Source organism: Oculina patagonica, chromosome 1 (genome assembly GCF_052425735.1).
Source record: "Oculina patagonica isolate OP01 chromosome 1, crgOcupat, whole genome shotgun sequence".
Lineage (NCBI taxonomy): Eukaryota > Metazoa > Cnidaria > Anthozoa > Scleractinia > Oculinidae > Oculina > Oculina patagonica.
In genome coordinates this window covers 12,151,332-12,167,651 of record NC_135758.1, presented here as the reverse complement: position 1 = coordinate 12,167,651, position 16,320 = coordinate 12,151,332, and the positions used below count along the sequence as shown (strand labels likewise).

Here is a 16,320-nt window from a genome sequence, read left to right as displayed (position 1 = left end):
GGACGCTTACGTAATGTACACGCCTACTGATATAGGGCGCTTGTCAACAAACACGTTTTTAAAAGGAGGGCGCTTATTGAAATAGGGGCGCGTACGTAATAGGAGCACTTATTGATACAGGGCGCTTGTTAACAAGCGAATTCAGTGCGCGCTTATTGGAAGGACGGTAATTCGAATCATTACGTTATCCTTGACGTAATATGATAATTTGATGCCTCGGAATGTATGGAAAGTACCGAGAGTTTCGAAGTTTTAGGATTGCAAAGGGAACTTCGCGGGTCAATAAGAACAACACTTGTGGTGTGTATCTTTACAAGGTAAGAAGATATGGGGTGATTTCTTTGATCATAGCCATAGCCATTCGATGGATTTCAAATCAGTATAGCTACCGCCTGCTTCATCATGACAAGGCGGAAATATGAAATCGATCAAACACTTTAAAGTATTTTATAACAGGTATAAAAATGAGCAACTTCATGGTCTTTCCTGTATTGAAATTGGCAATTAAGGATAATAACGGCCCAAGAGCAACGACCGTTCTTCGTTAGTTTCTCCCGTGAGAGCAGCGTAACTCTGAGGCTCCACAAACAAGGAAACGTTGTCGAAGCCGCGCTGTTGCGGAAACATTTGTTTCATTGGCATTTGCGTACAACATTTGTTGCGAAGGCCAATATTTTATTTTTCAAGAAACAAAAAAAGTTCCAAGTGTTTACACTAAATTTTCGAAGCTTCCAAGAAACCTACAATTGGTTCAAGTAATCCCGAGAGTAATTGGGAGTCGAAGATTTCGAAGGTTTCGAGTTTAAGATTTCGAAGTTCCCTCAACTGAAACAAAGGATGATAAGCTCTTGCTTCGTTTCAAGCGAAAAACGTTTTTCTACAATGTCAAAAATGTTTCTGATGCGACGACGCAGTTCCTTGACGTTCGGATCATTTACGGAAAAGCTGAATGTCTGAACAAAGGAACTTTTGTTCAATCCCCCATGTATGAGTTTGCTTCAAGGCGCGAATGTAACTGAAAATGGTCTCTCAAATTGTAAAAATTTTGCGTCGCGTTGCGGAAGCCAAGAAATGGTTCGAGTTTGCGAGATTCGCGTCATTGAGGGATTGCGAAATCGGCTGGGGTTATAGAATTCCAATGTAAAAAATCAACTGAATAAAACGACATTTCCAGGTTAGGGAAATAGAGGGTTCGGAAAAAACGGTATTTCACCCTGTATGCCAAACAGCCGCGGTATACTAAATAAATGACCGGCAATCAGAAATTCCCAAGCTTTAACTTTAAATGTACTTTTATCCAGAAATAAACTCATTCGCGGTTTTTTCAACTTAACATATTGGCCAACTCGCGAAACTATATCGACACTGTTGGAAAAAGCACTTGAAATTAGAAAAGTGGCCAAATTTAGAGTCAGCTAAAACAGGGTTTTATATGTACAAAGTAGGGAAATTTTCAGATGATTATGTGCAATAAACTCCCCCCACCCCCACCAGCTTACAAGGGTGAAGTGTCTGTAAAATTGCCATTTTTCGAGATACAACTCACAAACTCAGGTGTTTGCTTTTTTTAGCTCTATATCGAGAGAGTTTTTGCTACATGACCAAAATCAAAACTTGAAAACCAATCGCGGAAGTGTCTAATGCACTGCGGTTAGCATCAGTGATGTAAATGATTAGTAACACGATATTGTGTAGTATTCCTTAATGACAATGACGTAGTTTGTATTGCAAAGTTTTATCTATTTCCTTAAATTTGTCAAAAATATCGGACAGCCGGCCATTTAGCTCCTTGGTTTAATGACTAGCTGCATTTGCGAAAAATGTTTCTGATTTTTTTTTGAAACATGGGGCGCTTTCCATTCGACCAAAAATTCTGGTTTGAGTTTCCGAAAAAATTCCAGTGGCGAATGGAACAGCATTTTCCGACTCTTCCGGTTTACTGCACGGAAGGCAAAACAAAATTTGCATATGGTAGTGCGTCGAATATATGGAAATTTCTACGCTGCATTTAAATAATGCACTGTGGCAGGTTTGTTGCACATATAACTCAATATTTTTGCAAATAAAAAGCATTCCGAGCACTGAAAAAACCGCCATGAATGACATCGTAGCCTCGAATACAGGGACCTTTCAAAAGGCACACAAGCAACGAAAACGTCGCCAACCCAAAAAGTTTAATGATCAATACAATGGCGTAGCCTGCACGCGCGTTATAAATATTTGTACATTTCTTTGCTGGCGCCTGCAAAACAACAACGAAAAACAACCGAGTTAACCTAAATTTTTTATTTGGAGTTTCAAGAACGCTTTCTTAACACATGTAGCTGCTTTCAGCTGCCCAAATCGCTAAAATTTCTGCCGAAGGAACTTGGGCTGAGTATAAAATGGTAAATTTTCCGGAAAAGAGGACAATCTCGCAAGGTAGACCCAGATTTTCGAAAACAATTTCCGGAAACTTTCAGTTCCATTTGATTTTGCTCCTGGAATTTCCGGGGTTTTCGGTTGAATGGTTCGCATTTCGGAAAGTCAACACTTTTCGGATTTTCTGGAAACTTTCCCAGGAAATTTTTGTACCATTCGCGCTTGTTCCGAAATTTCCGGAATTTTTGGTTGAATGGAAAGCGCCCATGCTCTCCCCGTTTGCCCACTAAGGAAACAATATTCTCAATCTCATTAATCATTCATCAAATTAAAACAAAGAAAATCATACCTTACTGTTGCCTATTTTCGCGGGACTTAATTTTCGCGATTTTCGAGATTTTCAAATAACGCGAAAATAAAGACCCGCGAAAATTTATTTTAAACGTTTTTTTGTATTTTTTATGTTAATTACGTATTATTGGCCAAATCGCGAAAATTAAGTCCCGCGAAATATGCCCGTTCCATTTTCGCGAAATTAAGTTCCCGCGAAAATAAGTAACAATAAGGTAACCGTGAGGGAGGTTTGGATACCCGGTCTTAATTAGCATAGATTTTTACGATTTTATTTCTCCGTTTACTCCGTAGTGTTTGTTTCGATTGAGCAGATATATCAAACACTCGAGTCAGTGTTTCATCGGCTATCCAAACACCTCGAATTTCATCAAAAATACTCCGCTGCACGTCGTATTTTAAACTCTCTTCTCGGTGTTTCGATATCCCGATCAAACACTGTCTCTCGTGTTTGATACATTACTTGAAAAACACTTTTTACCAGTAATGCTTCTTCGCGCCTTGATAAACCAGCTTAGCAAAATGATCGAGGAACTGAGAATCGCCCTGCCCGGGTGGTTGATTTATCACGAGGCCTTATTGAGGGGGCTTAAATTGGGGGTGGGGGGGGGGGGAGGGGGGAACCGGAAAGCACGTATTAAACTGACACAAACAAGCTGTAACAAGCACCTTTACTGAAGATCCTGCAAATCATAACATGAGTGATGTTTGCGTTACGAGCGTTTGACAGGCGTTAAACTGAAACTGAAACAAATACAAGTAAACAAAACGTTACAATATGAATAAACTGAATCCTAGCTGAAAGATTGCTGAAAACGTTACGGTGTTAGGTCTGCAAGAACCCGGCGGGGATGGGGGAGGGTATTTCCTATAGTGGACTATACGGAACCGGAGGCTCCACCCGGAAAGGGCCTGCCTTTTTTCAGGCTGCAGGTATATAAATGGGTAGAGAATTCGCGTGTTGGAGTATAGAAAATGGTAGGAAAACTGTCTTTTAGGTATTTGAAAGAGTCTTTTAAATATCTTGAACAGACCTACAGAATCATTTATTTATTTAAAAGATCCTAGTTAGCTACGCCTTTGTTTTTGTTTACATACTAGAGTTTCGGTATTATATTTTACCTGGAACGTTTCTAAACGAAAGGGATCACTGTGAAACTGCTGAAGATAGTTAAACAGACTTCCAGTCACAACTTACAGCAATGCAATAACATTTCGCTTCACCATACAGTTTTCATAATTTCTTTGGCATCCAAAATGGCGGAGGCTGACTAGGGTCCTTTAAGCATTTTGTTTGAGGGGTTAGTTTAGTGCAACGTTTAAAAACTAGATGCAGTATCCATACTGTAGGTATGGCAAGGCTACCATTGTCTATCGAAGGTAAATGAAATGGGTTACCTTTTCTCCCAGAAAAGGCATAGAAAAGGGTAAGGGTGTGAACCTCAGGGTGAAGCCTCCTCGTATAAAATATTAGGCAAAAACCTGCTGCAAAAATCACGAAAAGAGTACACGTAGCGCCAGAACGAACTGCGCTACAATTAGTCTAAATTACGAGCGGCTGCCGCATACCACAAACTGAAGATTTATGGGACTACATCGAGACTGCAATTGTATAAATTAAACAACAACATAAATTGTCGAGCCATTTATCACCGTTCAGGAGACGTTATTTCGAAATAATAAAACATCAAGTGCGTGTACACAAGAAAATGGAGTAGGCATTGTTAAATGTTTAGATAATGTTTAATAAAGACATATCCCTGAAAAAGGGAATGGAATGAAAGGAATGTTCATGAATATCGCAACGACCAAGGCATACGGGGCTCTACAAAACCACATACAAATACGAAACATGACAAGAAATACATTCCAGCAATGAACTCAAATGAAATTGATTGCAAGGCTCACACTACGACAAAATGGAAAATTATTGCCCAATATTTCAACTAGCCGACGGCTAGTGATCGTTCGTCTTCTTCAGCTAAGGAAAGACCAGCTCTGGTCGTCGAAATATGTGGGTCAAATATTCTCCGATAAATACTAATCGATTTAAACTAAAACTAAAAACATGATGATCTCTAGCAAACGCATAAAATTCGATTTCCTGGTTTATTTCGTACGACGGCATGCATATTTCGTATTCAAACTTGGATGGTCGGTATTGCCACTGAAAGATTGGGTTGAGCCCTAGGAGATCGGACAACAGCGAAGTCAAAGAGTCACCAGTACTTCTTCGTTGTGTGGTCCTAGCTCTGCATCCATCCAAATACATTTTATAATGGGTATTGGGTATGTTATTAAACATAGGAAAGAAAAGAAGAAAATAGCGAAAACTGATAGCAAACAGAAGAAAATAAATTAGACGAAAATAAATAAGGAAAGGGCATAGTACTTAACGAGCGTCATACTTTAAAAAACAAACCTAAATTCGATTCACTTTATCATCACGGTCTATTACGGCGACACCCAAGGGTTTTTTACCCTCTTCACGGTGAATGAACATACATCACGTGGTACATTTGGTTGTACCGCATGATCAACATTTTTTTGGTAGACTGTAGCACAACCGACGAAACCCAGTTGAGCGTTCCTCCCAACGACGCACAAATCTGCGGAGTTTTTCTCGTCACGTAAGTAAACAATCTGTCCTCAATGCTATCAAACCGAGTTGTGATCATTCGAACCTTCTGAATTATACTTAATCGACTAAACTTTCATACATTTTCGGCAGTTTCAGCTCAAAATACTATTAATGCTGCCATTACCTGTGCTAATAAAAGTTCGTCAGAAGACAAATGCTTGTTACCGCGAGCTAATCATAATCACCGCTGATCATGTGATAAAGCCAAAAATTCCACGTGATGCGCGTTCATTCACTGTTATAACGGTGAAAATTGTCTTGGGTTTTGCGGTCTACTGGAAGAAAAAAGTATTACTGATCAATAGGCTGGGAGAGGGGGTTGGAGAGAACATGTCACTTTTCCTTCTTAAAAGGGACGAGGAGTGGGAAGTTGGGTTTGGGGGGTCAACAGCAGAAGGATAATTGCCCAAGCAATTGCTGCAACTGTTCTCACTGCTTTATTACACCCGCTTTCAGTGTTACGTGTACACGTGTTACGTGTCGACATCCATCCTTCGACATGCTAAACAAAAAAAGACGGATCGAAATCCGCCAATCACAGCCCACTTACAAAATAAAGTGGCACGAGGTTAATATGCTGCCCTCAGATAACATGAGTTCCATAAGGAACTCTCTACCCAAGTAAGACATGAGTTCCATAAGGAACTCACGACTCGAGTAAGATATAATAATCTACCACTATGTCAGTATGCTGCCCTCAGATAACATTAGTTCCACAAGGAACTCACCACCCAAGTAACATATAATAATCTACAACGAGGTCATTATGCTGCCCTCAGATAACATGAGTTCCTCAAGAAACTCACCACTTAAGTGAGACATAATAATCTACAACGAGGTCATTATGCTGCCCTTAAAAAAACATGAGTTCCATAAGGAACTCACTACCCAAGGAAGACAAAATAATGTGGCATGAGGTTAATGTGCTGCCCTCAGATAATATAAGTTCCATAGGGAACTCACTATCGAAGTAAAACATAATAATCTACCACGAGGTCAATATGCTCCCCTCAGATAAAATGAGTTCCATAAGGAACTCACCACCCATGTAAGACATAGTTATCTACCACGAGGTCAATATGCTGCTTTCAGATAACATGAGTTCCAGTTACGAAAACACGAACCAAGTAACAAAAAAGACGGATCGAAAGCCGCCAATCACAGCCCACTTACATAATAAAGTGGCACGAGGTTAATATGCTGCCCTCAGATAACATGAGTTTCATAAGGAACTCTTCACCCAAGTAAGACATGAGTTCCGTAAGGAACTCACGACTCGAGTAAGATATAATAATCTACCACGACGTCAGTATGCTGCCCTCAGATAACATTAGTTCCATAAGGAACTCACCACCAGAGTAAGACATAATAATGTGGCATGAGGTTAATATGCTGCCCTCAGATAACATGAGTTCCATAAGGAACTCTTCGCCCAAGTAAGACATGAGTTCCGTAAGGAACTCACGACTCGAGTAAGATATAATAATCTACCAAGACGTCAGTATGCTGGCCTCAGATAACATTACTTCCAAAAGGAATTCACCACCAGAGTAAGACATAATAATGTGGCACGAGGTTCATATTTTGCCCTTAGATAACATGAGCTCCAAATGGAATTCACCATCCAAGTAAGACATAATAATCTACCACGAGGTCAATATGCTGCCCTCAAACAACATGAGTTCCATAAGAAACTCACCAGCCAAGTAAGACATAGTTATCTACCACGAGGTCAATATGCTGCTCTCAGCAAACGTGAGTTCCATAAGGAAATCACGACCCAAGTAACACATAATTATCTACCACGACGTCGATATGCTGCCTCAGATAACATGAGTTGCATAAGGAACTCACCACCCAAGTAAGACATAATAATAATAATCTACCACGAGCTCAATATGCTGTCCTCAGATAATATGAGTTCCATCAGGAACTCACTAGTCAAGGAAGACAAAATAATATGGCACCAGGTTAATACGCTGCCCTCAGATAACATGAGTTCCATAACGGAACTCACCACCCAAGTAAGACATAATTAACTACCACGAGGTCAATATGCTTCCCTTAGACAACATCCGATCCATGAGGAACTCACAACCCAAGGAAGACAAAATAATCTGGCACCAGGTTTATAAGCTGCCCTCAGATAACATGAGTTCCATAAGGAACTCATCACCAAAGTAGGACATAATAATCTGCCATGAGGTCAATATGCTGCCCTCAGATAACATGAGTTCCATAAGGAATTCACCATCCAACTAAGCAAAATAATCTACCACGAGGTCAATATGCTGCCCTCAAATAACATGAGTTCCATAAGGAACTCACCACCCAAATAAGACATAATAACGTGGCAAGAAATTAATATGCTGCCCTCAGCTAACATGAGTTTCATAAGGAACTCACCATCCAAGCAAGACATAATAATCTACCACGAGGTCAAATTGCTGCTCTCAGATAACGTAAATTCCATAAGAAATTATGGAATCATGACCTGGACGTCAATATGCTGCCTCAGATAACACGAGTTCCATGATGAACTCACCACCCAAGTAAGACATAATAACGTGGCAAGAAATTAATATGCTGCCCTCAGATAACATGAGTTTCATAAGGAATTTACCACCAGAGTAAGACATAATAATGTGGCACGAAGTTGATACGCTGCCCTCAGATAAGATGAGTTCCAAAAGGAATTTACCATCTAAGTAAGACATAATAATCTACCACGAGGTCAATATGCTGCCCTCAAATAACATGAGTTCCATAAGAAACTCACCAGCTAAGAAAGACATAATTATTTACCACGAAGTCAATATGCTGCCCTCAGATAGCGTGAGTTCCATAAGGAACTCACGACCCAAGTAAGACATAATAATGTACCACGAGCTCAATATGCTGTCCTGAGATAAAATGAATTTCATAAGGAACTCACTACACAAGGAAGACAAAATAATGTGGCACGAGGTTAATTTGCTGCCCTTAGGTAACATGAGTTCCATAAGGAACTCACCACCCAAGTAAGACATAATCTACCACGATGTCAAAATGCTGCCCTCAGATAACATGAGTTCCATAAGGAACTCACCACCCAAGTAAGACATAATAATGTGGCAAGAAATTAATATGCTGCCCTCAGATAACATGAGTTCCATAAGGAACTCACCACCCAAGTAAGACATAATAACGTGGCAAGAAATTAATATGCTGCCCTCAGATAACATGAGTTCCATAAGAAACTCACCACCAGAGTAAGACATAATAATGTGGCATGAGGTTAATATGCTGCCCTTAGATAACATGAGTTCCAAACGGAATTTACCATTCAAGTAAGACATAATAATCTACCACGAGGTCAATATGCTGCCCTCAAATAACATGAGTTCCATAAGAAACTCACCAGCTAAGAAAGACATAATTATCTACCACGAAGTCAATATGCTGCCCTCAGATAGCGTGAGTTCCATAACGAACTCACGACCCAAGTAAGACATAATAATGTACCACGAGCTCAATATGCTGTCCTCAGATAAAATGAATTTCATAAGGAACTCACTACACAAGGAAGACAAAATAATGTGGCACGAGGTTAATTTGCTGCCCTTAGGTAACATGAGTTCCATAAGGAACTCACCACCCAAGTAACACATAATCTACCACGAGGTCAATATGCTGCCCTCAGATAACATGAGTTCCATAAGGAATTCACCACCCAAGTAAGACATAATAATCTACCACGATGTCAAAATGCTGCCCTCAGATAACATGAGTTCCATAAGGAACTCACCACCCAAGTAAGACATAATAATGTGGCACGAGGTTAATATGCTACCCTCAGATAACATGAGTTCCATAAGGAACTCGCCACCCAAGTAAGACATGAGTTCCATAAGGAACTCACCACCCAAGTAAGACATAATAATGTGGCACGAGGTTAATATGCTACCCTCAGATAACATGAGTTCCATAAGGAATTCACCACCCAAGTAAGACATAATAATCTACCACGATGTCAAAATGCTGCCCTCAGATAACATGAGTTCCATAAGGAACTCACCACCCAAGTAAGACATAATAATGTGGCACGAGGTTAATATGCTACCCTCAGATAACATGAGTTCCATAAGGAACTCGCCACCCAAGTAAGACATGAGTTCCATAAGGAACTCACCACCCAAGTAAGACATGAGTTCCATAAGGAACTCACCACCCAAGTAAGACATAATAATGTGGCACGAGGTTAATATGCTACCCTCAGATAACATGAGTTCCATAAGGAACTCGCCACCCAAGTAAGACATGAGTTCCATAAGGAACTCACCACCCAAGTAAGACATGAGTTCCATAAGGAACTCGCCACCCAAGTAAGACATGAGTTCCATAAGGAACTCACCACCCAAGTAAGACGTAAAAATCTACCACGACGTCAATATGCTGCCAGTGGCGGATCCAGACCTTCACGTAAGTAGGGGGCCCGATCATGCAGACTCCAAAAATAAGAGGGGGGCCCGCTCTCGAAAATATTTTTTCTCAACCCTAAAGGCCTTCGTTTGGCCTAAAAATAAGGTGGGGGCCCGGCCCTCCCCCGGCCTCTTCCCTAGATCCGCCCCTGGCTGGCCTCAGATAACATGATAACAAGTAACGCAACAAAAATAATGGAGGTAAAGTTTAAATCCTAGAAACGCAAATCACAACCACTCAAACTAAGGGGAGCATAAAAACAACTCGAAGAAACCATCGCTCTCAATGCTTAGAGACTACAGTAGCCTTCAAAAGACTCGGATCTTAGACCCTCGCAATCGTGGTAACGAAACGTTATCCTGCGAGCTAACCGCCACTTTAGACAAAGAAGTTGACGGTTAGAGATCCACTGATCCGATACACAATATAGACTACAATTAACATTCCTTTAAAGGCTATAAAGAATCTTTCAACAAACATGAGGCGATAAACCTAACGAAATATGCCACAGAACTAGCAAACACAATGGCATAAAGATCATCACTGAATCGGCTCTAGAGAGCGTTAAATCCTCCGTTAACAGACTGAAGGCTAAAATTTAGCGACCAGCGGGAGTCGTTTTTGGCCTGTCACTTTTTATATTTTCACTTGCATGAAACCATTACCGGTATGCATCGGTTTTGATTGGCTCATTGCAAACAGCACATCGAAAGACGATGTCGAAAGATGGATGTAGAAAGATAGCTATGCACGTAACACTGAAAGCGGGTGTGATGTGAAATCAATGCTGTATACCCACAAATTTTTTATCATTGCGTTTTTTACGCTTTTTCTTAGGCATTTAGAAAAAAGCACTATGAGTAGCATACCAGACATTATGCAAGCCATTGGGATCGGCGCAGTTGTTGCCAGCTTCCTACTTAACACCTGTCGTGGTTGGAAAGCCATCGAGTTATTAAAAGAACTCTTGGTTCTCTTAAATGATGCATTAGTTATCCTAAATGATTCATTAGAAAAAGATTTGCAGTTGGCTAAATCACCTTACAGCAGTATCTTTTACATATTGCTCGGGGTTCTACAATACAGCGTTGAAAAAGAGTTAGCAATCTCTTATAGGAATGTTTTTACTGCGTGTTACCGTCAAGGTAAATATGTCACAGCTAAAGAATTGATAGAGGAAGCACTTGCGATCGATTTAAAAATTGGCGACAGAAAAGGAGAAGCAGCAGACTACGGAAACCTAGGAGCTGTCTTTCAATCTATTGGTCAATATGGTAAGGCCAAAAAGTATCAGGAAAAAGCAGTTGCGATCAGAATAGAAATTGGTGACAGAAACGGAGAAGCGGCGTCTTACGTAAACTTAGGAAATGTGTATCTTTCTCTTGGTGAGTATAGCAAAGCTAAAGAATATTACGAGAAATCACTTTCGATCAGTGTGGAAATTGGTGACCGAAAAGCAGAAGCGTTGTCTTACGTAAACCTAGGAGCTGTGTTTGAATCGCTTGGTGATTATGTTAAGGCTAAAGAATATCTCGAGAAAGCACATGCGATCAACACAGAAATTGGTAACAGATACGGAGAAGCAGCATATTACGCAAACCTTGGAACTGCGTTTTATTCGCATTGTGAATATAACAAGGCTAAAGAATATCACGAGAAAGCGCTTGCGGTCAGTGTAGAAACTGGTAACCGAAATGGAGAAGCGTTGTGTTACGGACACCTGGGAGCTGTGTTTCTTTCTCTTGGCAAATATGTCAAGGCTAAAGAATATCAAGAGAAAGCACTTGCAATCAGAATTGAAATTGGTGACAGAAATGGAGAGGCGTTGTCTTACGAAAACTTAGGAACTGTGTTTTATTCTCTTGGTGAATGCACCAAGGCTAAAGAATATCTTGAGAAAGCACTTGCGATCCAAATAGAAATTGGTGACAGAATTGGAGAAGCGTCGTCTTGCGGAGCCCTAGGAACTGTGTTTTATTCTCTTTGTGAACCTGTTAAAGCTCAGGAGTATCAAGAGAAAGCACTTGCGATCAGAATAGAAATTGGTGACAGACGAGGAGTAGCATTGTCTCACACAAATCTAGGAATGGTGTTTCTAGCTCTTGGCGAATATGTTAAGGCCGAAGAATGTGACGAGAAAGCACTTGCGATCAGAAAAGAAATCGGCGACAGACACGGAGAAGCGTTGTCTTACGGGAACCTAGGAACTGCGAGTGTATTACTTGGTAGATATGTCAAGGCTAAAGAAAATTTTGAGAAAGCACTCGCAATTGAAATAGAAATAGGTGAGAAAACTGGAGAAGTGTTAGCTTGCGGAAACCTTGGAGCTTTGTGTGATATTCTTGGTGAACATGTAAAGGCTAAAGAATATCTTGACAAATCACTTGCAATCGCCAAAGAAATAGGTCACAGAGATGGAGAAGCATCATGTTACCAAAACCTTGGAAGTTTGTTTCTATCGCTTGGGGAAAATGTCATGGGTGAAGAACTTGTTAAGAAGGCACTTTCAATAAGGGGAGATATTGGAGACGGAGGAAAAGCGTTGCGATGCCATTATTTGCTTGCAATGGTGATGTTATCGCAAGGAAAGATGAATTCGAAGACAGCGTTTTTCCATCTGTTTCAAAGTATTAAAAAATTCGAAGATTTGCGATATTCTCTTGCAGATAACGATCACTTGAAGATTTCATTTTCAGACGCGAACGTTCTTCCATACCAGCAGCTCTGTCAGTTGTTTTGGGCCAATGGTAGTCCTAATGAAGCCCTTTATGTTGTAGAACTAAGACGGGCTAGAGCCCTGGCAGACTTAATGACAACTCAGTACTCTGTTAAAATGCACCTCTCAGCTAATCCGGAGTCATGGTTTGGTATGGAAAACATCGTGAAGAAAGAAAGTAACTGTAGTTGTCTGTACATTTCCTACAACGATCTATGTATATATTTGTGGATTCTTAAAACAAGCGGAGTCATTCACTCCCGAAAAATAACAGTAAATGAAGACATTGTTAAAAACTTGGATGACTTTTTTTCTAACGGCTTCAGAAGTTTTGGCATCCTATCTGAGGAGGAATGCGAAGATCGATCCTTGAATGACATTCAGACGAACTTGAAATCATTTCAGAAACAAATTCCTGCAGCTTCAAGACTTGTGGAGGAGGAGGATGAAGAAAGCCTTAAGGCCGAACCGAATCTTCCTTTGTCTTACAAGATGCTCATCGCTCCTGTAGCTGATTTACTCCAAGACCAAGAAATCATAATTGTTCCTGATCGCTCATTGTACCAAGTTCCGTTTGCAGCATTACCAGATGAAAGTGGGAAGTATTTATCGGAGACTTTCAGGATCCGCATTGTTCCCTCTTTGACGACTCTGAAGCTCATTCAGGACAGTCCAGCAGACTATCACAGTCAGACTGCTGCACTGATAGTGGGCGATCCTAAAGTTGGCCAGGTGTTGTACAACGGTCGTCTTGAAGGTCTATCACGGTTGCCGTGTGCTGGAGAAGAAGCAGAGATGATTGGACGAATGCTAGGCGTTGAGCCCTTGCTAGCGGAGCACGCAACTAAGCAGGCGGTACTTCAAACAATACATACTGTAAGCCTGATTCATTTCGCCGCACATGGTAACGCCGAAAGAGGAGAAATTGCCCTTGCCCCTCAAGTCACATCTGGTAGAATTCCAGAAGAAAAAGACTACCTTTTGACAATGAAGGACATTTCAGAAATCCAACTGCGAGCAAAACTTGTGGTACTTAGCTGTTGTCACAGTGGAAGTGGACAGATCAGAGCCGAGGGAGTTGTTGGAATCGCTCGAGCGTTCTTAGGATCCGGTGCACGCTCAGTGCTTGTGGCACTGTGGGCCATAGAAGACACTGTGACAAAGCAGTTGATGAGTCGTTTCTACGAGCACCTTGTTCGTGGTGAAAGTGCCAGTGAATGTCTTCACCAGGCCATGAAGTGGATGAGAGGTAACGGCTATTCTGACGTGAGGCAGTGGGCACCATTTATGCTGATTGGAGATAACGTGACGTTTGATTTTGGAAAATAAAGTAAGTTATTTTAGTTTTAGGAAGTGGATAACTCGCCTTAGTTAACCGGTTAAAACGCATTTCCATTTCTTTATTAGTAACAAGGTATTGCTATTTTTCGTATTGAATTGGACCCATGCAATAGACACTATAGCATCTTATCTGCTAGTTGTAAGGCCTTCTGCGAATATAAATTTACAGTTAAATACGGAATCTCAGTTGCTTTTATGTAAAGGGAAGATAAGTTGCCATTTGGTTGCCGTTTTCTCCACCTTTCTTCTTTCCTTTACTGCGAACTGCATCCCGACTATGTCTATGTGTGTGCTATGGAAGGAAGACATATCAATTTTGAATGGACCCCTTGCAGCTAACGGTCATACAGTACAACATATCACCTTGCTGGAAGGTAAATAACGCAATGGGACACCCCCAAAAAAGCGACTCCAACCAGTCGATCTCGACTTTCCCTCGGTTTTAATGATCTAGAGAGTTGCTACGTAAGCTGCAACAATATCAACAATCAATCTGTATCGATGAGTGCTTTTGCAATCCCTTCCCCAGAGCCCACGCCCAACTAAATTTGAGGCTGGGGCTTTCGTTATATTCAAAAGTGGGAAAAGAAATAGTCTTTTTAAATCTGGAACGATAAAAGGAAACTTGTTCCCAAGATAGAACATACATAGGAGATAAATTCTTGTTTCTAGAACTTTTACCCAGAGATCGTCCATGTTTCTCTAATTGCGGTTACCCACTCTTTGTTTTTCCTTGTGTTGTTCAGGTCAAGATCACAGGACGAGGAGCTTTCGTGACACCAAGATGTAGCCTGGAGAAGAAACTGTCTTATTTGTCAACAAACTGATCAATCAGAAACAAGGAGACCTTCGTCTAGGCTAATTAAAAACTAGAACAAAAAATCGTTACTTTTTCTCTTTGTGGTCCCAGCACTCATTAAATTGGCGAGGCCTTGGCACTAAGTGCTTATGTTCCGTCCGACGCTTTGCAAGAAGGAAACAAAGAGGAAGGGATCACTTTTAAAGATTGCTTTTTATGAAGTTACAGTAAATTCTGAGCCATGATTGACACAATAGATAAACTTGCTTCTTTTCAAGCTGCAGTTGATTCTGCAGACGAGCAATGTATTCCTCTGAACAGTGTTCTAGTTCTCAGCTTTCTGCTTAATAGAAAAAAAGACGGAGATCTGACTATTTTTTTACTCATAAAATAACAATAGGAATTTCAAAACTAGGATTGGAAAACAAATGTTTTCATGCGGATGTGAAAATCTAATGTGAAATCAATTTCTTACTGATTCGTTTAGCTACCTTTTTAACTTGGAATGCATTGTTTTCAGATCAGAAGTCAAATACTCCGCGGGATACCTGTAGAACATTGTGAGATTCTTTGACTTTAAAATGAAAAAAATGATTGGAACTCTCCAAAATTTTTTTATCCCCAGACCAAGAACTGAGTCTGTAAAAGGGAGCCTACACTACAAAGTTCAGCAACTGCCCAATTTGAATGATCTTAAAACTTCATAGGAAAGATTATTTTAAACATTTTAAACTGAAGAAATATATAAGTTTTACTTGCAATTTATCTTTCTTAGTTAAGAAGTTCTCTAATATTGTCATCTAAGATGAGAATATTGTACTCTAGTGTAAATTCACACGACTTTTAGAAAGACCATGTAAATACAATTTTGTGTACAGTTGTATAAATAAAGATTGATGCTGTTGATGAAAATTCACTCACCGTTTGTAAAGGGGTGTTTGTAATCTTGTTTCCTTTTTCTTTTCGACTGATATGAGCTCCAAGCTAGCACCATTTTAAGCTTTCACTAAACGTTGCCCTAGTTTTTTGGGGGGGTTTCAAGCGATCCAAACAAGCCTCTGACCGAGCGCTTTTCACTTTGTCTGATAAGTGTTTTGCAGGAGGAGGATTACGCGCGCGCTGCCGGATCAGCCAATCAGATTCAGTAGCAATTGCTGTCACGATTTAGAGCGCGCACGCAAACAAGATGAACTAAAAAAAGATCTGATTGAAAGTTTAAGAGACCGGCAGTAAGCATATTCTTCCCAAAACAAAGGTGCAAGAAAGTTCCTGATCTACATGTATTTCTATCAATTGTGGTTAGAGATTGGCCATGGCATGGAGGAAGATCTTTGATTTTCTTAACATAAAGATGTTCTTATGATAGTCGCGCGCTCGAAGCTTGGCAATTAGCTACGGATGGTGTTAATATTGGCTAATCTTTTATCATCCTTGTCCTTGAATGTTTTTTGTAGCCTGAGATCAGGCCTTCTTAGGGGAGGCGAAAGGGAAGGGGAGACATTTTTCTTATTTTCCAGTCATCTTAGAAAAGCCTGATACCCAGGCAAATTTTCTTGGATGATTATTCTCCCTTGAATATTCTTTTCACTTGGACGTGGTAAGTCGCCGGGAGTTCTCCTCGACCATCACTCAAGCAAGCAGTGCGCAAGA

The 16,320-nt window shown here is 40.5% G+C and overlaps 1 protein-coding gene across 2 annotated transcripts; it reads left to right on the top strand.

Annotated features, from left to right (window-relative positions):
* The first annotated feature begins 247 nt into the window (after positions 1–247).
* Positions 248–15,510, top strand: LOC144656781 (uncharacterized). Of its 2 annotated transcripts, none has more exons than XM_078517024.1 (3): positions 248–278; positions 10,652–13,860; positions 14,618–15,510. In XM_078517024.1, exon 2 carries the CDS (start codon positions 10,671–10,673, stop codon positions 13,857–13,859), a length of 3,189 nt encoding a protein of 1,062 aa, XP_078373150.1. In that variant the 5' UTR covers positions 248–278; positions 10,652–10,670; the 3' UTR covers position 13,860; positions 14,618–15,510. The 2 variants fall into 2 exon arrangements, with proteins under 2 accessions (XP_078373150.1, XP_078373156.1); XM_078517030.1 differs by having other exon boundaries at positions 248–317.
* Positions 15,511–16,320: the final 810 nt, after the last annotated feature.